This window comes from Camarhynchus parvulus, chromosome 7 (assembly GCF_901933205.1).
Source record: "Camarhynchus parvulus chromosome 7, STF_HiC, whole genome shotgun sequence".
NCBI classification, from domain to species: domain Eukaryota; kingdom Metazoa; phylum Chordata; class Aves; order Passeriformes; family Thraupidae; genus Camarhynchus; species Camarhynchus parvulus.
The window spans coordinates 28,807,727-28,834,658 of record NC_044577.1 but is presented as its reverse complement, the minus strand read 5'-3'; the positions used below and the strand labels follow the sequence as shown (position 1 = coordinate 28,834,658).

Here is a 26,932-nt window from a genome sequence, read left to right as displayed (position 1 = left end):
AGGATGAATCTTTCAGATAATTGGTGCTCCTGGGTTTTCCTCTTAATATTGTTTTTTGCTTATGCTAGGTTGTAGTGGTGTGTTGAAATCCTCTCATTAATCACCTGGAGAGTACTTGGACATCTCTGATAGCCATATACTTCTTGTACCTGCTGTACAAAAAGAGCAGTTGTAAAGCAAAGATTTGAACTGAAAAGCTAAAAATGTGCAAGTTGTAATTAGGCTGCGAAGTTCCTTGAACTCCAAGACAGTGCCCTCAATTTCAGCCAGTGTGATCTCCAGTTAATTCAAAAGAAATTTATCTTCTTAGTGCAAATTCTGCCAAGATCCAGAACCTCATTTGAGAAATGAGCTTGGGTTGTTGGTTTTTTTTTTTTAATGTGTCTGCTTCAATTTTGTGAAAAGGTCTCAGCAGGTGGCCAAGAGTAGGCAGCAGTGTGTGCTGTGGCCATTTCTAAGTCTAAAAACAAACTAGCTCGAGGCCTTGAGTGCTCTGTGAAATGCTGAAACCTCCTGATTCCCTTCTCCCCTTGTCCATCTCTGGTGTTATTCCTAAGGAAACCCAGAAGACACTTGAGTTTGACATGTTTGGGTGTGTGCATGAAGATTTCACACAGCCTGTGCTCCCATTTATTATTTACAACGATGAGCCAATTTCACACCCTGCAACAGGGATGCTCCTGTTGCAAACTTGCACCACTAAATTGGAGATGAATGGCCGCTCTGCAGCTCTTTCATACAATCATAAACTTTGGAAAAAAGATCTTTATAGATCACCAAGTCCAACCATTAACCTAATACTGCCAAGCCCATCAGTGAACTATGTACCTAAGCACTTTTACAGATATTTTAAATGCTTCCAGAGATGGTGACTCAGCCATTTCCCTCGTTGTCCTGTTCTAATTCTTGACAATACTTTGGGGGGAGCTAGGCCACACCAGCCACTTTGCAATGCCCATTTTTTCTGCTGTCCCTCACTTTCCCTCCTGAGTTGTGACTGATTGTTGCCTTTTCCCCCCACCTGCAGTGTAGTGTCAGACTCATTAATTCAAGACTTCATTGCTGCACGGCTGGTTCTACCCAACAGAATCACAGTGCCTCTGAAAAAGAACATGAACATTGCCCACTTGAGGTTCCCCATCCCCCAGGTGAGTTGTTTTTTCAGTGACATAGTGTTTATCTACCTGAGTGATGCATCCAAGCTTAGTGTCTTTGGATGCTGCATGAACTCTTTCAACCTGAGTTGTGGGCTTTCAGTAGGTAGTATTTCAGAAATGTAAAAGCAGTGTTGGGTAATAATTTGGGAGGGAGAGACATGGGCACTGGGAGTTCCTACCCTCTCTACAAGTCATAAGGAGTCTGTTTGTAGTCTGAGCTCATTTACCAATTAAACCTTTAGTCTGTAGCTGCAGATCTGTGGTACATGCAGATGAGAGGATAAATACATAAGCAGTGAGTGTCATGCTATTTGATATTTTTACTAATGCTGTGAGGAATTGTAAATAGGCAACTTGGACGATCGCGTATCATTGTTACCAAAAAGAATTTCCTAAATACTCAACATATCCAGGTCTTCAATCTCCTTCATCCACCAAATACCTAATACTAATGAGGATAAATATAAATGAGTGACAAAGGCATGCTCACTGTTGCAAACTTGCATCACTCAATTGAAGTGGAATGGCTCCTGTGCAATAAAATAAGAACCTGCCAGTGAATGCTTAGTTCCTCCTTCAGTCAGTGGGAGTTGATCTTTACAGTTGATTTGACTGTGGCTGTAATGCTGTGTGCATATGTATATTTCTGATTTTAAAATAAATAATATTTCCTACACAGTTATCTAGATTGAATTTTAAATCTCTTTAAGGGGGCTTGTTTTTTCCCTCTAGGCAAATGGTGGAAGAAGTGCTTTATTACAGCTGTCATTGGAAATGTACTGCATCAAACTACATGTCTTTGCAGAACTGTCATGGTGACTACCCTTGCTGCCTGAAATAAACAGTTTAGGAGGCAGCATATTATAATTATCCAAAGATTGCATTTTCATGACCAATTCTGTATCTTATTTTATCCAGGGAGTAATAAGGGTTCATCTGTTAGAAGCTGAAAACCTTGTCCAGAAAGACAATTTCCTTGGTGCCATCAGGGGGAAGTCTGATCCGTACGCTCTCCTCCGCGTTGGCACCGTGCAGTATCGAAGCAAGACAATTTCCAGGGATCTTAATCCCATTTGGAATGAGACATTTGAGGTACTGAGCCTTTTGATCTTTCCATCTGTAGGATACACAGCCATTTACATCCCTGTGCTTGCAGGACCTTCTCTTAGCTGACTGCCCAGGGCAGGTGGACTTCCTTGTTTCTTCGTTGAAGTATTTGTGTCCCTTAACCAAGTTCAAATTTACATTGTAAACTTTAAATGTCATTCAGGTTGATCTGATTTACATGTGTGGGTTTTTGGAGGAGGTGCAAAGCACTGCTTTAAATACCAATCAATGCATCAGTCTGTGCAGCTGCAGGCTGCTCTAGTATTAATTCCTCTCTGCTTATTAGCGATACCAGTTTGAGGGGTTTAACTTGTAGGTCAAAAACAAGCAAACAATGTGAAGCATTTTCACCTATAATCAATTGTATTTGTTATGCATTTAACCATAAGAAAGAACAGAGAATGTCCTTAATGTGTTAGAGAGTTGTCAAGTGTCATGTTCTTGTTCACAGCCTGAGCCTGAATATGTGTATGTGAATGCTTTTTATTTTTAATCAATAACCTTTTTCTCCTCCAGTTTGTTGTTCATGAAGTGCCTGGTCAGGACTTAGAAGTGGATTTGTACGATGAAGATCCAGATAAAGATGACTTTATGGGCAGGTAAATTAGCAAGACCTTTGATCAGGGTCCAGTAGCCTCTGCTGTGGGATACCTGAATTACTCATACTGGAAATTTCATACTGTTGGAAGAGATTCCCTTTGCCCAGATATTAATACCACATAATTAGTTCCTAGTGCAACTAATGTTGGACAAGGTTACATCCTGCAGGGAATCCTGGGAAGCCATTAGAAGTAATAGTTACTTGAGATTTACTTCAAGTTTATTTTAATTTTGGAAATATTTCAAGGGGGAGACTTCAGGAGTATAAGTGTGTTCCTGCACACACGTACACAGGTAATGTGGAGTTGTTATTTGGAACAGACTTGACTTGGGCCTTTTTGGTGGTTTATGTTGTAAGCATCAATGTACATTGAAATGTTTGCTTTTTGCCTTTCAGCTTGCTGATAAGCCTAGTGGATGTAATGAATGACAGAACTGTTGATGAGGTAAAGATCTCAGCTTATTTCTAAATGTGGCTGGTAGTGCATGCCTACATGCACTCATTTGTGCTTCTCCTCTGCTACTACAGTGTTTCTTTGTACTTGAAGCTTCCTTGCACACTTGCACTGTGGTATTTTCACAAAAGATAATACCAAAGTAGCCACTACAATAATTTTTATGACCAGGCTGGTAACCCCAGAGAGCCCTGAGGTTATGCTGAGCCAGCAGTGGGGTATCTTGTTGATACATTTTGTCCCATGTGTACCAAATGTTTTGTACAAAGCTGCAGATAAAGTTTGGTGAAGCAGCCTGTTTGCTAGAGGGAGGAAATGATCTGACCTTACTGTGGTTCATCATGCAACCCAGCGCTCTACAAACAATGCCAGGTGCCTGTCTTGTGCTGCTGCTGGTTGGAAATATCCACATGCTTTGCCTGTTCATGGGCATCTTATTTTAATTTTCTTCTGCCTTGTACCTAAGTAGGTGAACGTGCTACAATCTAAGTGTCAAAAATGCCAGCTGAGGTTCTCAGAGTAAAATTCACGTTGTCTATTGTGTGCAAGTCTCAGAGTCTGCACCACATATACAAAAGCTATTCTGCCTCTCAGTTCTCAAGTTGCTCTCTGTTATCTCCATGTAGTGGTTTCCCTTGAGTAAGACGACAAGCGGACACTTGCATTTAAAACTGGAGTGGCTTTCACTAGTAAACGACCAAGAAAAGCTGCATGAGGTGAGTGTACTTGCTTAAAGGATTCAGGTGCTCTGATCCCTGTCCAGTCATCAACAAAGGAGTGCATAAAATTAGAAACCCCAGGCAAAATCACAAGAATTTATTTTTGTCTGGCAAAGTTTTGGTGTAATTCCCTCCCTGCCGCTCCTGCAGAGGAAGGGCATTTGCTTGCCCCTGGTCTCTTGGTTATTCAAGACTAACTCAAATCTGGTAGCTCTTTTTGCTTGAATTAGCAAATCTTTGTTTGACTCACTGCAAAGTGGCTTCTCAGGTGTTCTTTTCTTTCACAATTTTTTTCCTCCCTCTTCATCTAGGATATGTGTAGGACCCTGGACCCCTGAAATAATCTGTACTAGTCATAGGCAAATACCCAGCAGTGGTGCTTGGTTAGGCTTTGTTTCCAAGTGGTGTGTAGTTTGTCCAGCAGAATGGCTTGGATAAAGCCCATCTCCCAGAGAAGCTGTTTCTTCATAACCAAGCAAAACCATTTGAATTCCACTGGAGTGAATAAAATTGTTCCCAGGCTTTGTTCTGCTGACACTGGATTCATGTTGATGTATGTGGTTGAACATGTTTTTAGGTGTTTTGCTGCACTGGGGAACCCAACCAGTTCTGCACTGAGAGATTGACAAACATTAAAGGCAGGGAATTGAAAAGAGTTACACATCTTCTTACTGGTCTGCTTTGAACTGTCATGCTGTGTTGACTTGAGCTCCTCTAAATTGCAAGTTTTAGAGAAAAGCAGAGAGCTGCTTAGCCTTCAGAAGCTGCCCTTGGAATTTTGCTATGTTTCTCATTGTCCTTGGTGGGTGATTCATGACTACTTTGTGTTTTGATTTTTTTTATCTTTCCCTGCCTTTACAGGATAAGAAGGGACTGTCTACAGCCATTCTGATTGTCTACTTGGACAGTGCCTTCAACCTCCCTGTAAGTACAAACCCCGTGCAGCAGCCTTCACTCCTAACCTCCTTTTTTTGAAAACAACAAATTAACTGTTTTAAATACTCTTTCACCAATTCAGAAAAACCACTTTGAGTATTCAAATGGTGAATGTGGAACAAAGAAGATCAAAAACAACAAGTACCTCAAGGTAAAATTTATATTCTTCTCCCACACTTGCAAAACAAGGTTCTCGATTATGTGGTGTCATAGGAACTGAAACTGGCAGTGGTTAAAAAGAAATAATCTCTCCACTATCAGAATCTAAGTGATGAGCAGGGGTTCAAAATAGTGATTGAAAGCCCACCCCAGTGAAAATCTAGGCAGCCAAAGTGGGAATGCAACACAGAAATGTTTGATTGTGTACGTGGTTGTCTTTCTTACACAAAAGAGAGTCTCCAGACATCAGACTAAGTCATAATATCCTTGCTGCTGCTCTTTGTTTCCTTGCTAGCTGTTCCAGCTTGACATTGAGCAGGGAGAAACACGCTCATTTGTGGTAACTTTCCTGTTCACTGGAGACCTGACCACCAGATTCCTCCCCCCTTGGCTTTAGAGGGATTCAGAGGCCTCTCTGTCATTCATACCTTCTCTCTCATAGCTTCTGTTTACTTCTTCCCCCAAATACTGCATTTTGCTCCTGTTATGTAAATGGCAGGTATAGGGAAGAATGTCTTTCTCCCTTCTTTCTTGAACAGGCTACTCACAAGTACAGCTCCGAGCTGTCAAGAAAGCTTCCCATTCTCTCCAAGTAGCTCCTCTCCTAAATAGCATCTCTACAATTTAGATGAGTTACCAGCACTGTGATACACATTACAGTCAATAGTCCTTAATTCTGGACCTCACTGTGTGCACTTTGTATGTAGTGTTGTGCAAGACCAGATTCTCAGGCTTAACTTCTATAGCATTAGTGCAAAGAGGTGCAAGAGGTTCAGTATTGTTGCTTCCAGACAGGAATTGTTATTTGATGCCAAGGACTCACTTCCAGCTGCTTTGGAGCAAGTCCTGAGCCTTGGAAACCAATTCTGAGAGTCCTGATTCAGTCAGGAAAGACCAAAATTCCCCACTGAGCCTTCAGCTCTTCTCTCTGTTTCCTCCCAGCTTCTGACAAATTTTTAACTGCTCACCTGTTGAAACCTAAATACATAAAGCTTTGGCTTAAATGTGTACTCTTGCTGGTGGAGAGTAAGACTGTGCTGTGTTATTGCTGGAGGCTTTCCTGTGTACTACACTCCTCAGGGGTCCCACATCCAGAAAATATTGTCAGCTTTCCAGCAACTTACTTCAAGTAAGAATAGTGGTTTGATATTGCTTCCTGAAAACTATAAATTTCTTAATGTTTTTTTTTCTGCTTTCTTCTTTCTTCCTTGTATTAAATGACAGAAGATGGAACGAGAACCTTCCTCCTTTGTCCTGCTCACAGTTGGGAACAAGACTCAGAAGAGTAAGGTGAGGCTGTTTAATTCTTCTGCTTTCATTAGATACTTTCCATCTTATGGGTGACTGTCCCCAAGTATCCCCTAGGAAGGAAAGGACTTCTTGTGAAGCTGATGTGAAGAGCTGTACCTGTAGTGATGGCTGCAGAGCCTGGGAGTGGAACCACTGTGTCACCGAGTTGTGGTGGTGGATGGTGTCTGGCCAGCTGCTGTACACATGTGTAGTTCCATGCCTATGTCCAAGAGTTCATCTTGGCCCAGACACTCTAGTTCTGTAAGTCTCCAACCCAGCTTATGGTTTCTCAGAGCAGGGCATCATTTGTATCAAGCTGGCTTTTATTCCTTCCTTTGAGTTTTTCCTGGCTCCTGTGTATCACAGTTTTACTGTTTTGTTTTGTGTTTTGTTTTGTTTTTAAACCTGGACAAGATGGATCTGCATCTCCTCTGCTTCACTTCCAGGTCCTTTTTCATTATTTAAAAATTACTTTTGCCTCATGACTATGAGCAACAGCTGAGCTCTGCCCTCCTGGTAGCTGCCATGTTCCCTGTCCTGCAGCTGGATGTGGATGAGCTCTGTTCTTTTGGACTCCCAGCAAATAAGAATGAATCCTGTTGGCTACACATAAGCATACAGGACTGCCACCTATTTTCCTTTATTCCTTCCCCTTGCTCCACCCAGAAATTGGGTTCTACTTGCATTTTTACCTTTTGTGGTTTTCCCTTTCCCTACCACATCACATGCCTCTCCTAAGCTAGGTCAGGCTTCCAGGCTTTCCCTGCTCCTTTCCACTTGCTGCCTGCACTCATGGCCTGGCAGGGACAGCTGGTTTACAGAGCAGCCACAGTCCCCTTGGGTGCTTTCCATGCTCTTTCCTCTTTGAAGTGGATGGTGCTGAAGCTGTGCCCTCCTACACTTCCCATGAGTTCTACCCCCCTGAAACTGCCCCTCCAGCTTTCCTGCCCTTGCCTGCCAGCTCACTGCAGCTTTGGGAGCTGGCTCAGAGTGCTGCAGGCTGGAAGCAGTGCTCTGGCTCTCCCTGGGTGGGAAGGTGGGAGGGAGGGAGTGCTGCAGGTGAGGCAGGCTGCTGGTCCAGGCAGTGCTGGTGGGGCCAATTGCAGCTCACCAGACTTGTTCTTTGGCATTTCCACACCCCAAAGAACTTGTTCTGGTTTTGCCAGAGACTTCACTACCATATGCTTCTGACCTGGAATTTCCACTCTCTATACAGCTGGGGTGTAGCATCACTGAGGGCCACCATGGCCCTCTCTGGTGATCAGTGTCCTGCATTCTTTGCTTCTCAGAGACTAAACCAATGCATGTTCTTGTTGCAGACCTGCAATTTCAGCAAAGATCCCACGTGGGGCCAGGCTTTCACCTTCTTTGTCCACAGTGCTCATTCCCAGTCACTCCACATTGAGGTGAGATAAAAGCCTTTCCTTTGAAGACCAGCTGCACATCTGTAGGAAGAAACCTGTTCTATGGAGCCCAGTGCTGGTTGTTTCTGTGTGGGATTGTCATATACTGGGTTCCTCCTACTAAAAGGTGGAAGAAGCACATGTTGCACAGACAATTCTCTATTAGGTGGTGGTGGTATCTACCTTTGTTCTAGCATCATGTAATGTGCAGTGTCTTAGTTCGAAATGTGGGATGTTTCTGGCTGCAAAGTGCAAAGGACATTTCATACAGGTCTGTCTTTAGTAAAGACATCAATATTTGCTGTCAGAAATTGCAGCCTTCATAATTCTCAACCAGAGCCCTACCTCTTCACCTCTGTGTTCTGGCTCGTTAAGCAGCCCTGTCTCTCATTAGCAGCATTGCAGCCACAGCCAGTTCTGTGGCTGGTCACTTGGATACGGAAAGGAATTGAACTTGGAAGGTGTATTGGGGTTAAGTAGACTAAACAAACTGTTACCTAAAATATATGTGAAGATTTAGAACCAGTTGCCATCTCAGCTGCTTAGGACATTGTCCCCAAAGTGAGCAAGGAAAATCAAGTGAATCTCAGGGCATGATTTTTCTGCTAAAGTACTTCTTTCTCACATAGTTAGAGATCGGATTTTTACTACAAATGCACTAACTTGTTACCCTTCTGGAATAATGGCATCACCCATTTGGATGTAACCATACTGAAGCAAAGAAGCTAATTTTGGTTTCTGTCTGAAATACCTTCTTGCTTTGCTTTTGCATTCCCAGTGGTGCACTTCCCAGTTTGCCGGCTAATAAAAACTTTTGTTTTCTTCCATGCCCCAGATAAAAGACAAGGAGCGGGATAGTGCCCTGGGAACTTCAGTGGTGTGTCTCTCCCACTTACTGAAGGACCCAAACATGACTCTGGATCAGAGATTCCAGCTGGACCATTCCAGTTCAGACAGCTTCATTAAGATGAAACTTGTACTGCGGGTGAGTTGTTCTTTCCCATATTCACTCAGTTTCCTCTGCAGAAGCATCCATTTGTAGCCAGGCAAAAGAGATGAAAGGTGGGCATGAAGAAAGGCAGCTTTGCTTCACAGTTGAGTAGAAAGCAGAGGTGTGATAAGGTATTTAATTGAAATTAGAAGTGTATGGTGGAGTTGAGAGGTATCCCTGGAGCTTCATAAAACTTAGTGCCATGGCTGAGAAATTTCTCACTACAATAAAGAGGTGGACTGAGAAAATCTAAGCTGGGGAAATCAGCACTGATGCTTAGGAGTTGTTTCCTCACCGTGCTCTGGATCAGTGTTTATAACACTGCTCAGTACAAACACACTAGGATAAGAGGAGAGAACACCACAGTGAATCCCAGGGGCCCCTTTCATCTCTAATGGCAGAGTTCTGCTGTTACAGTTTTGTGGTGAAATTTCCTTCTGGGTGGTAATGCTGGCATCCACCCCAGTGCTGTGGGAGCAGCACTCACTGTCTTCCCTTGTGATTTTTAGGCACTGAATGTTGAAGAACCTGATCCACAAAGAGTCAAGGCTAGTGTCAATGCCTCGAAGCTAGGTCCCGTGCGTGTCACAGAGAAGGCTGGAAACCTGCAGAAGTTTTCCTCTCCACAAGTCTCAAAAGTACCTCCCATGAGCAAAGACTCTGCAGCACCTGAATCTCTGCCAAAAAAGGACAGTGGTGAAGAAGACCTGGACACTAAAGACAGTTCAGGAGCCCCTGTACCAAGTGAAACTGTGTCTGGCCTTGATGAAGCAGAGGGCAAGCAAAACCCAGAGCATGGCCCACCATCAGCATTGCCCAGCGGAGCAGTGGCCATGCCCACGCTGCCCGTCCTGCAGGAAATGAGGGTGGCACCCAGTGTCACTTCACTGGGGTCCCTGCCTTCTTCCTGCTTTGAATTAAGTAGCAGCAACCTGGACATTCATAAGTAGGTGTTCTTCCAGCTGAATTGTTCTTTTCTTGAGAAAGTTCAGGTGTTACTGTTGCACAGAGGTGAATTTAAGGCTGCTAAATGGTTTGGGGTGTTTGGTCTCAAGTCACCTTACAAAGAGTTGACCTAGGTATTCCAGTCAACAGCAAAGTAAATTACAGGGCACTGTCAGAGCAGGTATAAAGGGAAAGTATTCAGTCTATGGCTCTCCTAAGAGTGCTGCATGTGTTGGCTTTATATTGTTGAAGAGCTTTTCAACGCTCATTTAACAACAGGATATTCGAAGCCTCAACATCCCACTTCTGTAATAACCTAAACTCTTGATAGGCACCTCTGGCTGCTTAAAGCTCTGAATGTGTTTATCCACCACATTTTAAGACTGATAATGCAGTGAACAAAGTTTTTTTTGGAGAGCTGTGCTTGTGTATGTCCTTCTCACAGTGCTCAGTGTGAGGCTGCTCTGTCAGGCAGGATGGAGAGAAGGATTTGTTCCTCCTGGGGCACAGAATGGAGCTTGTGGAACCCTTAATCAACAGAAGTTACAAAGATCCACCTCATTTAAGAGACCATCAGAGTAGTTATAAACCTGAACATAAAACTCAACTCCAGCTGCAATTTGGTGAATTGGTGACTGGTGAATTTTCTAGCTTTGAACAGGGCTTAATTTATAAACTATTTTAAACCATTTTTAAGTAATATTTTGGATTTTGAACCACTTTAATAACATGCGGAATGGAATATGCAAAAGGTCCCATTTTGCATATACAGACATTCCTGAGGGAATGTGTGACACACTAACCTGTACTTTGCTGCTCCATTTACGGTGGCCACATTGGGGCATTTTTGGCAGTTTGTGTTGTGGGACTGAAATCAGGTACCTGCAGAGAAGGCAGGGATGGGGCTTCTGTGGGCCCTCTGTGGTCCAGCTGCTTCCTAGACAGCAAACTTAGGCCGCCAGGAAGAAGGATGGTGCCCTGAAAGCTGATTTTAGTCTGCTTGTGGGCTGCTCAGTGGCTGTATTAAAAGCCTTGCCTGTGCAATGTCTTGCAGTGGGACTGAGATGCCTCTGGGGGAGATCCAGCTGACCGTGCGCTACGCTTCCATCCGGCAGAGCCTCGTTGTGCTGGTCAATGGCTGCAGGTAATGCCTGTGATGGCTCACAGAGGGAAGAGCTCTCTGAGCTCTATCAGTCATCCAGCAAAGCTGGAGCAGAGCCACATGCAGCAGGAGATGCCTTAGTGCTGGCTGGCTTCCAGCTGTGCAGCCTCTGTGCCCAGCTCTGGTCAGTGCCAGCAGCAGGTCAGGGAAGGAACCCAGTGAGTTGTACTGCTCGCTGCAGTAGAGATGCTTCAACTGTCACCATCCCAAAATTCCCTCTGGACAACACTGACAACGGGTGTGTGTCTTGGGGTGTTGGGATAGGCTTTGTGACAAGGGTTGATACCTATGACTGAATATGTAATTGTTAATTTCGGAACCCCTGTAAGTGGCCACATCCTCAGGAGTAAAGATTTTAACTAAACAGCCTTAAAGTTTTATTTGCTTATGTTCCAGCTCCTGGGATGAATGTTTTTAGCATGTGAAGGGTTGGTCTGATGCCAAGAGAGTCAAGGTATTAAACACACAGTGAGAGAACCTGCCTTGATTATCTGTTTTCCTTTTAACAGAAACTTGGTACCCTCTTCCAATCGTGGGGTTGATCCATATGTCCGTATATACCTGCTTCCAGACAGAAGATGGACAAGCAGGAAGAAGACTTCTGTTAAGAAAAAAACTCTGAACCCCCAATATGATGAGAAGTAAGAAAATGTAAATTGTTATTATGGTTGGAATAGTTATGATCTCTGTGTAATGACAGGGCTTCTTAAGGTGTGCTAGTGTAGCTCCTAAGGACTCTCTTGTGAATGTTTCCAACTTTTCTGAAACAAATGGCACTTGGACTGTGATTTACAAGTACTTGGGGCTGGCCTTGCTCTGCCTGTGGTGTTGCAAATCCCCCAGAAGAAGGGGACATCTTCCCTGCCCCTTCTCTGCCCCCATGCTGCATTTGCTTCTCTGCAAACTGACATTCTCCGGCTGTGTTTAACTCTCTGTCATGGCAGAGGCAATCTGCCCATTCATGTACCTCCCAGAGCCCACTGCTCTGTTCACATTGCTTTGCCTGATGCTTATTCTGACATCTTTCCAAAGGTCCAGGCAGAAGTACAGAGCCTTTTGAGGCTGGAGCAGCCTTTGGGCACGCAGGTGGATGTTGTCATCAAGGCCTGGTGCGAGCAGGGTAAAATGCTCCCACCTCTTTGCTGACAGTGTCACACTGAAATGGAATGTATTTGGCATAAACCCAAACACAGTAACACTTAGAAGTAGAGCTCTTTTGAGAGGTGTTTTAATCCCATAATTAGAGGAAGGTACACATGGATATATGTGAATATTGGTTGATCCTGGGTGGCTTATATTTTTCCTGTGTTATGTCCTTTCTGTGTAAGTCAGAAATGGAGAAAAGATTTTAAAATATTCCTTAACACTCAAAACACCAAAGCTGAGGATTCTGCTTATGTCTGTTCTTAAGTAACTGCACTGATTTAGTGCCATCCCAGCAGCTGGGAAGAGCATTTCCTTTTCCCCATCCTCAGTACTGACGTATCCTGTACATCCTCAATTAAAGATAATGCTTAGCTCCAAAACACCTTACCTGTTTCACAGCTCTGACTTGAGGAAAAGCTATTCAGGTGGGCAGAACTGGAGTGATTTAGCATGGACAAAACTCACTTGACATTAGCCATGTGTGCCAGAGGCTTGAGTCAGAGCCATTAAGAATTTAATTGCCACAGGTTTCAGCCTTTGTCTGTTCTTGGTGTGGTGCAAGGCTGCTCTGTGAACTTGGGGGGTTGGCTCATGACTATTTCCTCTTGAGTAATGAACATTGCATGGAAAACATGCTGATCTTCCATGGAGAGGGGAAAATAATGTTAAATGGCATTTCATCATGGATGCATGTTTTCCTCCTTCCCCCTGGTACGGTGGACAGTCTGAACACAGTGTTGTCATCTTTCATGAGGCCTGGAAAAGGTTCCCTGCAATGTGGATAAACCTCACTCTAGAATTGCCTTTTCTGTGTGTTCCTTCCCTGTTGAAGTCCTGGCCATTGATGCTGTACTCTGTCACTATATTCTGCCCACTGGTGCTCACAGGATTTTAGTTTTTGCCTTAAGTCTCTTCTTTTTAAACTTTATTTCAAGGTTTGAATTTTTTGAATCTTTGGAAAACGTCAAGAAAAGGACACTGGACATTGCAGTGAAAAACAGCAGGCCATTCATTTCACAGGAGAGGAAGGAGCTGGGGAAAGTAAGTTTAAAGAATCTCCATTACAGATATAACAGAGCTGAACACTCTGGGCTATTCCTGAAATCCTCAAATGTGGCTCCAGTAACTGATTCTCAGTGATAGGACTGGCAATCTGGAAACAGTTTTTTTTCTGCCAGATTTTCATCTCAAATGAGGCTGTATTCATGTGGGAGCTCTGTGGTCTCATTTCAGAAGGGTGCTCCTGAAGTAAGCCGTGGTTCATGGGCCCTGGTGCTGCCTGTGGGGGGAATGGCTCCAAGAGTGCAAATACAGAGCTGAGAAAGGCATTGGGACTAAACCCCACCATTTGCCAACACTGCTTTGACTTTCTGTGAACAGCTTTGATTCTGTGAAAAGTAAACTGCAATTGCTTCTTCTGTGACAGATAAATTTCCAACTAGTGCTATAGGAAATGGAGCTGGTTCATGCCTACACTATCCTGGGAATGTGGGAAGCTCCATTTTTCCTCAAGCCTGAACTGCAGCCCCACAGCTGGAAAGTGGGTCTGACTTGGGAGGAGTGGTAGTTCAGCTAATCAATTTATATGCTGAATAACCTACAAACAAATAAAATTTGCTTTTTAAAGGTGCGCATTGACTTGTCCCGGGAGGATTTAATAAAAGGTTTTGCCCAATGGTAAGTACTCATTTCCATACTTCCAAACATTGCTTTGCTGGGAGCTTGCATGACTGCTGTGGGAGTGAGTGCTGGTAACTGGGCTGTATTTGGGTGAGCAAGAAGAATATCTAACCTGCAAAGGCAGTACTAACTTGAGCTAATCTGGTAGTTCTATCTAAATTGTGTGTTAATCCATTGGCTGTGCAGTGCCTGCCCTGTGAGACAGCTTTAATGAGATGCCTGTGTCAATTATAGTCTTCAGCATATTTTAAGTTACCATAAAAGCCACAGGGGCACATAAGTAAAAGAATTTTGTTTATTAAAGTAACCTGGCAACAAATTTTAACTTGAATAAAGATCTTAACTAAATACTCTGATCAGCAATATATATGTATGATAAAACTTTAATTACAAAGCATTTATAGAAACTATTATAATAAGCCACTTACAGTTTTGCTTGTGCGTTCATTGTGGTTCTGAGGTTTGTATGTTCCTGGTCTGAGGCAGAACAGAGAACCAGGCTGGGTGTTTTTTTCACTTCTGTGTCTTTAGTAAATGGCAGGAGTTCTTCCTTCTTTCTCCTTCAGTGGAGCCCAAGGAATGTAGTGTGGGTAGTCCAGGAGCTTGCCATCTGCACGGGCAGTGAGCCAATATTCCAATAGGAAAACCACATTTCCCTGGCCAGCTTGTGTGTGTGTCTCAGGGCAATTATGGGAAGAGGAAAAAAGAATGCACCCAAAGTTCCTGGTGAGGAGCTGAAGTTTGAGGCCATCTCTGGAGCCTCCTTTGCTGTGCTGCCTGTGAAGCAGAAGCAAGCAAGCAGCCCAAGTTTTCTCCACTGTTCCAGTTAAAATTGTTAAGAAGGTTTTCAACTATGGTAATTACTTATTGTGTCTGTCTTGCAGGTATGAGCTGACAAGGAGCAGACGCAAGAAAATCTGATTTCTTCTCATGTACATAAGTTACTAATTTTTCAGCTTCCTATGGATGTACATATCTCTTGTAATTAACATGTTTTGCACAGTCATTGCAAATTTGAAGCAGGCTCCAGCTGAGGACATGCAAATTTAATGATCCTATTCAGGGGTTAGTTCTCACTGAAGTTAAACATATTTTCCCCCACATAGGGAATAATTTGTCCTTAAAGAATAAGTCCTTTATTTTTGCTATTTCTGGCAAATCCCTCCTCAAAGGACCTTTAAGTGTGAAACCTCTCTTAAAGAAGGGTTGTACCTGGGGAGATTTTAGACTGTCAGCCAGGTGTCATTACTTTGCTTGGCAGTCTGATGGCCCTAGGAGCTTGTTCATGTTGTTTTAACATGGCAGTGGTGTACTTTTAAAAGAATACATTTTGAAACAGTATTCTTCAGCTGTAGGGCTACAGAACCTTTTAAAAGAGAAACTCTTAATTAGATTTTTTTTTAAGAAACTAAGAAGTTGGTAGTCCACTGTTCAAAAGTACCTTAGCTGACTGTGGCTGCAGGTATGTAAATAATGAGCTTCCAAAGCAGGGAGATGAACTTACCAAGATGTCATTAAGGTTTTAGTTTGTGACACCTTAACTGGTTTTGTCCTTTGTTACAGTACATTTCAAAATCTTGTAAACCCAGATTCTGTCTGAGGAACAGCAAAGTTTTGTAAACTAAGCTTTAATAATATTGAGGCAAAATATTTTTGGAAGCTTGGTGTACTTGTTTCTGTACAATAAACTTCTAATTGTCTTGAATAAGAGACTTGATCTAATCCTTTCTAAAACTGACTTTTGGAATACAATGATGGTAACTTCAAACCATCGCCTGAAGCAAATTTCAAAGATTTTTGGCCTAGATTACATTAACCCGGAGTCCATAATCAGAGAGAATACTCACTGAGTAACAATGTTCCCATCCCAAACCAATCTGGAAATGTGAACCTCATTTTAAAATAGGCTCTCAAGAAAACCAAGATTGAGCATTTGTGTTAGTGTGCTGGCTCTGGCAGTAAGGGCATCTTTACCTCATAATTACTGTGTCAGCAATATTAAAAGTGGTTAGAGTTTGCCTGGTGTTGTGCTGGGTTCAGTTTCCTGGACTGATACAGAGTATATTGGTTCTCTCTCTGGGATTGAGTAGACCAGTTGACAGCAGTTAAAGTTTTTCTTCAATTGACCAAGAATTAAAAAAAAAAAATTAAAAATGCAAAAACTTTTTATTTAAGTAAAAAAAAAAAATCTGGAATTGTTGCTTAGGAGGTAGCTGCAATGTCATGTGCACCAGCAGGTGCACCTTCACAGGTAAGAAAAGTCTTGCTCAGGAAGAGCAGAGTCACCCATAACCAGCTCCCCATTTCAGGTTTTGCACTGCAGGTAAAATATCATCCACGTTACTGATCTCTGCAACAAAAGGGAAAGCAAAAGGGTTAGGCTTAGGAACCCAGAATACCTTTGAATTCAACCAAAATTCTAACTTAAACAGATGGTGGATTAAATAAATTCTTCCAATCTTTTAATGCTTTCAGAAAAAAAAAATCAATTGGGCTTATAAGTAATATGCTTAAATAAATGCAACCCCATGTTAAATGAAAATGAAGTTTTTTGGTCACTTCCTCAGGAAAGGTGGAAAGAAGGAGAGTGAGACAAAAGGCAGCACCTTCCCTCACATCCTCCTCCTGTTTTAGCACAGGAGGAGTGAGTAAAGAAAACACGTGTTAACTGTTTAGAGTTATATGAGGAAGTGTTGGCATGAAGATAATTACTGTTGCAAGTATTACCTAGAAGACACAGCAAATCTTGAATGAGAGCTTGAAAGGGTGGAAAGAAGCACTCATGTTCTTCAAGCTTATTGATGATACTGGAATGGAAAGTGAGACAGAGACAATCAGTAAGAGGTACAAGGACATGGCAAGTTCATCCTCTCAGCCATTTTGTTGTTCTGTGCCACGATTTTGTGAAAATATTGCTACTTCATATCTAAAACCATGGACACCACTGTTCTGTTCTCCAGTTCTGAACCCTGCAGCCAACAAGGGAGCTGTCATGAGGATCTCTGATTTCACTACTAATGCTGTATACACATCCTTCCTTTCCCCCTCACATGGCTCCAGGTAGTCTGGGGCCTGGAACATTTGTCTGTATATGCTAAATATACTGCCTGGGGGTGGCTGGTATAACTGCCTTGGAGGTAGAGCAAGAAATGCTTTATAAGCAGCTGTTCTCCACCTAAAACTGAGAAATGAGTGCAGAAAGGCTGAGGGAGTGAGTATTGTTAACTCAGCATGTGTCAGACTTGCTGCCTGCTCCCTTTTTAGTTTGTGTGTAAAGCATATGCTGAATGCAAGCCCTTAGGGTCTGCTACCACCTAGATGTAGCTGTTACCTGTTGAACGTATAACTGGATTTGTCCAGTTTCTAAAGTATTTGTAGGCAGCTCAAGGCAAACACTGCCTTGGCAACTAGAACACTTCAATGTTACATCTGAGACTTGCATCACTTTCTCCTCCCCACCCAGGTGCCGGATTTGTCTCCTGATGAAACATGTATCCCATTAAGGCTTGTTTGATCACATTATCCATGCAAACCAGAGAGTGTTTTGGAACCTTCTGGCCTCAATTTTTCCCTCTGTCTAGCTTTTTCTTTTTGACAGGATACAAGATTTGTTTCAAGCAGGACAGCAGTAACTAACACCTGTGCTGTTGCAGCTCACTGACTTTGTAACAAATGATAGAAGTTTCTTTCAGCATCACTTTTTGCCAGTTCTCAATTACTACATTTGATGTTTGCAGAATGGTCAGCAGTGGAATAGCCCCACATACCTGTGGATGTCTTGGGTGCCCAGAAGCTGCTGTACCTGCTCAGTCACGTTCTTATTAATGATGTCACACAGTTTCCCAACAGTATTCACTACCACAGTGGGTGGAGCTGAACTGTCTGTGGAAAAACAAACACCTCATGATTCTTTTAACAGTAATAACAGGAAAGTATTTTAGGCACAGTTGAATTTTTGCAGGTACACAGATTTTATTTGGTTTTCATAGATCTAGCATATACATTCCATCATTCACAGAAAACAGAAATAAACAAATGGTCAGAAATAAACAAATATTAGCTAGGAATGGGGATTCTCTCACTAATCCTTTAGTGGCTAAAAAAACTTTGGCAGAGCTGTGTGTTCACAGCAGAGAGGGTACTAAAGTGCACCCTTCCTGTCAGTGGAAATCAGCCACTGAAATTATATATAGAGAGAAGGGGTTATTAATTAGGTTCTTGTGACACAGCAGACACACTGTAGGGGCTAGGCCAATAAGGAACCTGCTTAACAAACATGGAAATGTTTGGAGGAGGATGTTTTTTGTTAACACCCAGAACTTGTTTTGGTATTGAATTTCAGCCTGTCTCTAGTGCTGTGACTGAAGGTAGCAGCCTCCTTGTCCTTTCCTCCAATTTCAGAAGAACTAGGTTTGGACAAGGAATCTTCTGAGCTGCAGTTATTAGGGGGAGGTGAGGTTTCCTCCTCTCCCATGCTGGCTGCAGGCAGAAACACTGCTTTCCTCCTTGAATGAGGCTCAGCAGCCCAGGGGCTCTGGGGCTGGACATCCTACAGCCCAGCCCAACCTTTTAACCCAGCAGCAGCAGCTGCTGTTCTACAGAAGTTTCCACCAGAAAGGAAATAACCAACTACACCCTCTGAATACTGACAGTTTTTGACATTCAACAACTTGTTTTGGTTTTTAAGTTTAGCAGCATAAGATGGAACTTTCTGAGAACTGGACCCAATTAGAGTTGAATGAATTACTGAGTAGAAATCTACATCCTAGAGCGAGTTATTTTCTTCCCTAAACTTGTTATCTTTCAAGTGGAGAATGAACAACAATTATAAAAAAAAAAAAGCTTTGTGGAAAAAAAAATTCTATTTCCCCTGTTATTTTCTTCTTCTGCCTCCCTGTTATTCCTCAGCAACTGCTAAAGGCTTACAAATAATGGGGATTTGCTATTTGAGCTATAAATTGACAGGAATGTATTTTTGTTTTCCCAGTGAAGGAAACACCTAGTTAATTCATTTCTCAACAGCTCAACATTATTTTCTATGAAGAGGGCAGCTTTTCACCTGTCTCCTTTTTTTTGGAATGGTGTGAACAAGCAGCAGGTGGTAAGTCTTTACCTAGTTCCAGGAGCTCATGGAGGTTCCTCATGGCATTGGTCATTTCCCCCAGCTTTATGTACACCTCATTCATCCGTGGATAAACACCATTCAAAGAATTCACATCAAACAACTTCTGGAAGTGAGAGACTATGGCAGACAGGGTTTGCAAGGACTGTGTCTGGCTGTTCTAGAGCAAGCAGGAAGAACTCATCAATGGTACTGCTTAACAAGGCAAAGGTGCTTTAAGCTGTGAAACATTCTTAAAACCAGTGTGAAGAGCAGGTGTAACTTCCCTTATGAAATCTCAATGTTTCAAATATTTTAAAATCTGAAGACATAGTTTCAATAGTTTTCAGGCACAAGCATACACCAAACTCAAAACACTCTTTTGAAAGCTTCCTTCTCTGTTGCCAAGAGAAGCATTTATGTATTCTCAGCCGTGAGAGACAGAACAGGATAATTCCTGAGACTACAGGGCAATGCAAATTCCCTGCTGGTCAAGTGCTTTTGATTAAAGCAATCTTCCCCAAGGTAAATTTATCCATTATGTTAAAACAGTCTTTGACTACTGAATGTCTTCAAACAGGTATTTCTTAAATGCTGCAAGGCTTTCAAATGCACCAATCTAATCACTGTGTGAAGAATGCATTTAAGAATCCCACAGTAACTTGTGATTATAAATCTCTGGTAAGAATTACCTTTTCCTTATGTTCTAATTCTTCCAAAATTGCATCTACTATCAACTGGAGGTCTTCAACTCGTATGGATTCTCTGTTGTCCTGTGGATCTTTAGTGTTCCAAGGCAGCAATTCCAGAGATAGTTTTCTCAAGGACCTATGCAAATCCTTTTAAAAGAAGGGAGGAGAGCCAACGTATTTTAGAAACTGCTTTAAGTTGTTTTTAGTATAGAAACAGGTGTTTTTCTGTTTCTCATATGCAGAAAACATTCCAGCCCTGGAGAGGTTAAGGTTTTCATTTTCATGAATTTAAGGATGGTGTCTTGCTAGCATTCTTTGATTTGAAAAGAACAGAGTAAAAAATATTTGCTATGTATTACAGTTTCAGTGAAATAGGAAGTATTGGTCACAAAGAGTTTGGCTTTAAACAAAACTACTTCACTTATATTTGGATCAAAAAGTCACTGGTCAGACATAAGGAAGGAAGAGAATGCACCATCATCAATGTGTAAAGTCCAGACTCTAAAGCTTAAGTTTCTTCTCAGGGACTCATTTAATAAAATGAAATAAAACATTTACACAGAGAAGTATCTCTGGTACATACTTCACATGGACAGCAGATTATTTGTAAAATTTAACACCAGATCAGAAAATAACAAAAGCTACACACAAAAACCCCCCACAACTACTCATAGGGAGGGATGGAAGAGAGGAGAGCAGATGAAAGGAAACCAAGAAACAGAGCACAACAATGTGTTGTTACCTTTAGGGCTATGAGCTGATCTGCCCACATTTCTACAGTGAGTGGAAGGTGCTCAAACCCACATCCCTGTCCATTCTCTTTATTGTCATTTTGCACTGGCCCTTTGCTAGGCCGGAATATTAACGGAGGAGCTCTTGGGCTTTGCAAAATAGCATCAATATGGGACAAAACCTTCAAGAACGAATAACAAAATGTTATTGCTCAAATATGTATGATGTTTTGTAATAAAATCCCTCTCTATCAGTCATGATTGTCTAAAATTAAGTCATAAATAGCTCCAATATTACTATTGACTGATTTTACACATGCATTCAACATGCAATAGACTCAAAGACTTCAACATATACTAGCTAGAAGATATGTAGAAGTAATGCAAGGAATACTTCCCTTTGAGGGATAGTCAACATTTATCCACTCGAGGCATTGTAAATTCCACAGTTCACAGTTTGCTAAGTTTTATTATATTTAGGCTTTTTAATTAGAAGAAAAATAAAGACCACAATCACCCAAGATCTTGAACCCTTGTTCTGAACAGACTTCAGCTAAATCATATTTACCAACCTAGTACCTGCTGCCTTGCTGTGTTTTCAGGTAGTTTACACTCAGACAGAACAAGAACCAGCCTACACTAACTGCCAAATCCAAAAATGACTCATCTTGCACAGAGGATTTGATAGTCATTCTTAACCTCAGACCAGCACACTTGACACAGCTAAACAGAACATGTAAAACATTTCATTGTAACAGTGCTAGAAACATGCAGAACAGATATAATTTGGGTACCTGCAAGTATTGCTGGCAAGATGCCTGCAGCTGATCCACAATGGCAACTCTCCCAGAGTCTTTCTTTTCTTCTTTTTTTTCTTCAGTCTTGCTCCCTGAAAATCTGCACAAAAACACACACAGTGGGTCACACAAGCAGCCTTAGCAGGAGATGCTACCTTTTAACTTGGTGGAAGAACCAGGTGTGTAGTACTTAAATTCAAACATACAAAGTCAATATCCATGTTATGATGCTGGGCAATAGAATTCCATCAGACCCAAGTAACACAGATTGACAACACAATACCCAATGCAAATACCAATACTTTATCTCAAGTCTCCAGGCTGAGGCTATGCCAGACTGCTTGCTGATTTAGAAGGGACACCAGAGTTCTACTAGGGCTGAAGACCTAAAATCCAGAATTTTATTCTAAAGGCTCAAATTCCAAGCTCAGTTGTTATCCGCTTCTGCTGGAACATCTTTCCTGGCTTATTATACAAAGCTAAATACTGCTTTTCATCTAAATTATACCTACTGCTTGAGAGACTAGACCATTTAAATATACACAACAGGTCTTTTTTTTTTTCAAGTTAAGGTGATGTCTTTTTCAGGCTATAAAACATTTAGCATTCAGTATACACATGGACAAATGACTAAGTGAAATTACAGTTAAAAACACTTCATTCGTACTAGAACTTTATATCTTCCATGTATTTTCTTAGCACTATTTCAGAAAACAGTCAATTTCTAAGAATAATATGGACATAACTTCAGTAGCTGCAACATTTTGCCAACTCACACTTTCCCATTTATAATCCATAATGAAACCAAGAACTTCCTTTACAGCTTATGGAAACCGCAAACACCAGAGATGGCCCTGTACATATTGCCAGCAAAAGAACTCCAATCAAATCCAGAAAGACAAAATGAAATAAAAAACCCCACACTGCTGTGCCCCCATTTGGAGACCCTGCCATCATTTCAGAAATAGAGGGCTTTAGAGGTCCAGCAGCACTTGCTGCCCATAACCAGGCTCCAAAGAATGCTGATAAGGCACATGGTCTATAAGCTACTCTCTACATTACAGGCTGCAGAGTAACCTTGCCTTCAGAAATCCAGAGGATTCATGAAAGTCCCTGAAAGAATATACTTACTGGGCAGTTTTCTTTAAAGCTTTCTGTAGTTTCTTCACTTGGTGCTTGTAAAATTTTAATTCCTGTGCAGTTGGCCTGCTAGACAGAAAAAGTACCATGTTATATGTCTTGCATTGGAAGGTATCTATAAAATTAATCCAAGCAAAAAAGTAAAAAAGCTTTGCCAGTGCCAAAAAATCATTCTGGAATTTAAATTCTGTACATTTCTGCATGACAACAGCAATAAAGAGCAAACTAACCATTAGCAGCTGTTATTAACAGTGTAGAAAGAACAGTGTGGCTGTTGCTGCATTATCTCATTTCTTTGATCACAGATTTCACGCTTGACTTTTACAATTGCTGCTGCTTTGTAAAGCAAAGTCTACTGAAGTGGCCTTACAAAGGATGACACTTATCCTTTCTCACCTTATTTCCAAGTTTTTCTTGAGATTTATATTTTCAAGCAAAAGCTGTTCGTTCTTGGCTTTTGTTTCAGTAAGCTGCTTCTGGAAAGACTGCAACATAGACTGGGTTATTGTTTTTACTGCCCTCATTTCATAATGAACAAGCTTCACCAATTTAAAGTGTGTGCATGTTAAGAAGGGTTCCCAATTGCCTGGACAGCAAAACAGCATGGATGAGGACTCAGGTGATTGAGCCCAAGAGCCTGGTGCATTAGACCCCGGGTGGAGCACTGCAATCCCCAGCAGACTCACAACATTTTGCTGAATCTTTGCACAAGGACAGGGAACTCTGCCCACAGAGGTCACAAGTTCAGAAGACATGACAAGAACAAGGGACAGAAAGCAAACATGTTTATGTTTCTATGTGGCTCTTGAAGAGTTACCATTGAGAGATCTGCACTGACTTATTCTTGGCAGTTCCATACCATGAGCAGTGCTTTGTAGTTAGGAGTAGCATCTAGATTTAAGAACTCTTCCTTGTTTTTTACTTCTCTCTGCACCTCGTCTTCATCTTTTTTATATTGCCTATTGGGAAAAATAAATTGGTTCAGCTTAGCGCAGTTTTCATTTAGCTCAAAAATTTAAGTTGGTTTAGTTAGCAGTTATGTATGATAATGCTTCCAAAAACTACCAAGTAAATAGAATAGATATTCTGCCCTAAGATTCCTGCTCTAATTTCTGGGAAAGCTGTTTCATATGCTAATGAAATGCACTTATCCACAGGAGACACTCCAGTACAAGCAAATCCCATTTCAGTTTTGTCAACAGTAATCTCAAGCTATAGGAATGTCTCAGGTATCTGTTTGTTGCTCTGTGCCATGCAGGCACTGGGATAGAGCTGAAAACCTTTAGTTTTGGGAGATCAATCAACTGAGCACAGCTAATGCAGTAATTCTGCCTATGGCAAAAGAGAAAGGGGAAGGAAAAGAATGAAAGCAAGAAAGACTTATAGTTCAAGTATCTGAATAGCCCAAGCCTCCTAACTGTCCTGGTCTCCTGACTGAGAAACTGCTTAGCCTGACTGCCAGTTATTCTCTGGCAAAATCTAAATTTCCATCACTATTATAACCCTTTGCTATTTCTTACATGCTAGTGATACCTGGAGCACAGAATATTAACCACTATAAGACTTAAGAACAGTAAGGTCTAAAAAAGTTTTGAAGAGTAGAACCACAGGGCATTCAATGAGACCTACCTCAGCTCCTTTTTAATCTGACTAATTTGAGATTCATAATAGTCAATTAGACAAAGGTACCTGAAGAAAGGAAAAATTAATTTTGAATTTCAGATATTCTCACAAAACTCATACTGTGACCAACCCAGAGGAACAGGTCAGCTTACACAGCTGCACTGCACTTTGGAAGTGGCTGCTCCAAACAGTGGAGTTTCTCTCATACCAGACAACCATGGTCACACTTTGCCAAAATGGAAAAGCAGACACATTGAATCTGTACTAGTTTAGAAACAGCAAAATATTCAAGAGGAGAAAAAAGTTAAATCTGCCCACCAGCCTCCTCATCTTATGCTTGTGGTTGCCCAGCAAGATTAACAGAGAGGCACAATCAAAATAAAGTGTCTTGAGTACTCTGAGATTGTCTGGTTTGGAGAGACAGATGAGGGAGGACAGGGAACCAAATTCAGTGATCCTTCCTCTGATACAGTGAGGGCTCAAGGAAAAAGCTGAGCACACACAATCCCTCTCAAAAGCCTCCCAGGTAAACACTGCTGGGCAGGCCTAGAAAGCTGATTTTTTATCAGCACAATAAAGCAATGGCTACCTGAGGCCTAGGAACTGGCAAATGTCTGATTGTAGCAGAGCTATGGAAATCCTACTAGCAAGAGACACAGCCTTGTGACACTTTGGGAACTTACCTAAAAGTACCTGGAAGCTTACAAGCAAGCCTGCAGTCAACAGTTGCAAACATCACTTCCCAAAATTAGAAAAGCTCTTTTTTGGGGGGTTAAGGATGGTGTTTGCTGGGGGGTTTGTTTATTTTTAACTCACATTTTGAAATGTTAGAATCCCAGGATGAGATCATCCTAGCTGACACTGCAGCTACAGAGCAGAGTGAATCATTCCCTTCCCTCTGCTGACATCTAGTGTGGGCAGTGGGTGGCAATTTTTTAATTTCTGCCATGGATTTATCTGACTTACAGTTTCACAAAATAAAAATATCACTGCACTGAGGTACCTTCACAAGAATTCGTATTTCATCTTGTATTCCTAAAGTCTCCAGGTTACTTTTTTTTCCCATATAAATATCAGGAAGCATTACATTAAAATCTGTTTCTTCATTTAATGTCTCTTCATTTAATGAAGAGAATCACTTACCGCTGATCCAGGACAGACTTGGGAGCTCTTTTGCAAAACTGACAAAACATTTTGTTTTGAGTGTCAGCTCGCTGCTGCTCCTCCCTCCCAACTCTGCTCAGCTCCTTCTGCAAGTGGGCAATGATCTCTTCCTGTTCTTGCAGCTTTTCCTGCTGCTGTTGGTATTTCACCTGTGAAAAGGCAATGGGAGCATTACTGAATTGTTCTGATCCACAAGCTGACTCTACTGTACAAGCCCAGGTACACACTTGGAACCAAGGAAAATGAGCACCTGGGTTTTAGCTGTGCTGAAGAGACAGTGGAAGAGGGATACAGACATTTTTCTAAATTATTTCTAGAAAATTCTACATAGTTTGAAAATACTTAGCTATAAACAGTGTACTAACCCTATGACCCAAGATTCATGTTTATTTAGATCAATGTAAATATTTTGAGATCTTTTATAAGTCAAAAGTTTGAATCCTCAGGCAGCACTATCTGAATTACCCGTGAAGCCTGTTGCTCTTTTTGAAGTTCCTTGACTTGGCTCTGTTGCTGGCATGCCTTAGCTATTGTTTCATCTTCCAGCTGACAAATTTTGGCCTTAATGTTTTTCACCACATTTTCCAAATCATTAGCCCGTTGCTCTTGCCGAGATGCCCGACCTTGTTCCAGTCGTACCACATCTCTGAAAAAAGAAATGAATCCTTGCTTTTAGCTTAAACTCATTTAACTATAGACAGTGCAGGAAGCACATGCCTGACATTATGTGCAGACCTTTGATAACATCCTCTGGCAGCATGGGTATGGTATGGGAAATACACTGATATGAGAAGAAGCAGCAGATGAAACAAGGGAAGAGCTTGAAAGGAACTGAGACAGCATTGCTGCATATTGAACAATAACCTCAGGAAAAAGGTCTTAGGCCTCTGGTGAGATAAGATCTCTACCAGGCTGGAGAGGAATACTCCAGTACTGATAATACTTTTACTCTGCAAGTAAATTCCTTCCCCTGTCTTACCTAAGACATCGATTTGCCTCCATTAGCCCCTGCATCACCTTCTGCTGTCGCTCAATGTCTTCCACCAGCGTTTTTAATGCAAGTCTTATTCCTTGAGAAGACTCACGGTCTAGGACAATCATATCTGGAGACACAAAACATAAGCAAAGTCACAATGAAAGGGTTTGAACAGCCAAAGAAGATTGCCTATTTGCTGCCACTAGAAAGTGACAACTTTGGAGATGCCTTATGAACTTATGAATATGGTTACTATTTCCAAAAATAAAAATCACATTTCACTACCTGATGTATCTCTGCAGCTTTGGGGGGCAGCGAGACTCACAGGTTTCAACCCATGACGCATTAATATCCTGTTCAGGTTTTCCCACTCTGCCTTCTCCTGCTGCATTGGGAGAAAGGGAAAGAGAGGCAGAAACCTGAGCTCTTCACTTCGGCTGTGCAGCAGAAGGTACCAAATGCCCACAAATGAAAGCAAACCAACCCCAAACCCCCCAAGAGGCCACTACAGGAGGGCTTTTGAGAAGCTCCAACAGGATCTGCTAAGCACATTGGGGAAAAGCGTACTTAACACCACACAGCATGATCAGTTCTCCTGATCCCTACTGAAAGCAGAATAAGCGCAATGAGTTAAATTCGCCTCTTTAAGAGCCCCAAACCACCGGCCCTCGGCTCCCTCCAACGCACCCGGGGCGCAGCGGCCCTGCCGCGAGCGGAGCCCTCAGGGAGGCGGCGGCGGCTCTGGGGGTTCACGGACTGCTCCATCGCGTTTTGCCCCGCTCCAACCACCCAGCAGCGACACCCGGGGCCAGCAGAGTACCTCGGTCATGGCGAGGGCCGCAGGGCAGGAGAGGGGCCGCTCCTCAGGCCGCGGAGCCGCTCGGGCGGGAGCGGAGCGGCGGGAGCGGCGGGAGCGGCGGGAGCGGCGGGCGGGGGGCCGCGGGGCGGCGCTGCGCGG

At 42.3% G+C, this 26,932-nt stretch overlaps 2 protein-coding genes across 6 annotated transcripts in view; one reads left to right on the top strand and one right to left on the bottom strand.

Annotated features, from left to right (window-relative positions):
* The window catches only part of ESYT3 (extended synaptotagmin 3), a 28,663-nt gene extending 14,912 nt beyond the window's left edge, over positions 1 to 13,751 (top strand). Inside the window, exons 8-22 of the mRNA XM_030952399.1 lie at positions 1,028 to 1,148; positions 2,076 to 2,249; positions 2,781 to 2,863; positions 3,262 to 3,310; positions 3,946 to 4,035; positions 4,900 to 4,962; positions 5,057 to 5,125; positions 6,358 to 6,423; positions 7,743 to 7,829; positions 8,662 to 8,811; positions 9,327 to 9,763; positions 10,817 to 10,906; positions 11,434 to 11,565; positions 13,006 to 13,111; positions 13,698 to 13,751. Coding sequence (XP_030808259.1) covers positions 1,028 to 1,148; positions 2,076 to 2,249; positions 2,781 to 2,863; positions 3,262 to 3,310; positions 3,946 to 4,035; positions 4,900 to 4,962; positions 5,057 to 5,125; positions 6,358 to 6,423; positions 7,743 to 7,829; positions 8,662 to 8,811; positions 9,327 to 9,763; positions 10,817 to 10,906; positions 11,434 to 11,565; positions 13,006 to 13,111; positions 13,698 to 13,751 — 1,771 coding nt within the window. The remainder of the gene's footprint in view (positions 1 to 1,027; positions 1,149 to 2,075; positions 2,250 to 2,780; positions 2,864 to 3,261; positions 3,311 to 3,945; positions 4,036 to 4,899; positions 4,963 to 5,056; positions 5,126 to 6,357; positions 6,424 to 7,742; positions 7,830 to 8,661; positions 8,812 to 9,326; positions 9,764 to 10,816; positions 10,907 to 11,433; positions 11,566 to 13,005; positions 13,112 to 13,697) is intronic.
* A 2,011-nt stretch (positions 13,752 to 15,762) lies between these two features.
* Positions 15,763 to 26,880, bottom strand: CEP70 (centrosomal protein 70). Of its 5 annotated transcripts, none has more exons than XM_030952340.1 (16): positions 26,795 to 26,880; positions 26,260 to 26,359; positions 25,978 to 26,101; positions 25,464 to 25,644; positions 24,978 to 25,147; positions 23,841 to 23,900; positions 23,071 to 23,170; positions 22,608 to 22,696; positions 22,203 to 22,280; positions 21,069 to 21,171; positions 20,286 to 20,456; positions 19,544 to 19,690; positions 18,864 to 19,032; positions 17,518 to 17,632; positions 16,478 to 16,557; positions 15,763 to 16,100 (listed from the first exon to the last, which is right to left on the bottom strand). In XM_030952340.1, exons 1-16 carry the CDS (start codon positions 26,801 to 26,803, stop codon positions 16,033 to 16,035), a joined length of 1,764 nt encoding a protein of 587 aa, XP_030808200.1. In that variant the 5' UTR covers positions 26,804 to 26,880; the 3' UTR covers positions 15,763 to 16,032. The 5 variants fall into 5 exon arrangements, with proteins under 5 accessions (XP_030808200.1, XP_030808201.1, XP_030808197.1 ...); XM_030952341.1 differs by having other exon boundaries at positions 22,203 to 22,277; XM_030952337.1 differs by having other exon boundaries at positions 26,662 to 26,865.
* Between the last annotated feature and the right edge of the window lie 52 nt (positions 26,881 to 26,932).

Bases quoted from the DNA above. Each gene is read 5' to 3' on its own strand.
- CEP70 (XM_030952337.1), bottom strand. From the start codon at position 26,739: ATGGAGCAGTCCGTGAACCCCCAGAGCCGCCGCCGCCTCCCTGAGGGC. The intron at 23,171-23,840 runs GTAGGTCTCATT...TTTTCCCAATAG, and splicing joins CAGATTAAAAAGGAGCTGAG to GCAATATAAAAAAGATGAAG. The intron at 21,172-22,202 runs GTAAGTATATTC...GTTTTTGTGCAG, and splicing joins GCTTTAAAGAAAACTGCCCA to ATTTTCAGGGAGCAAGACTG.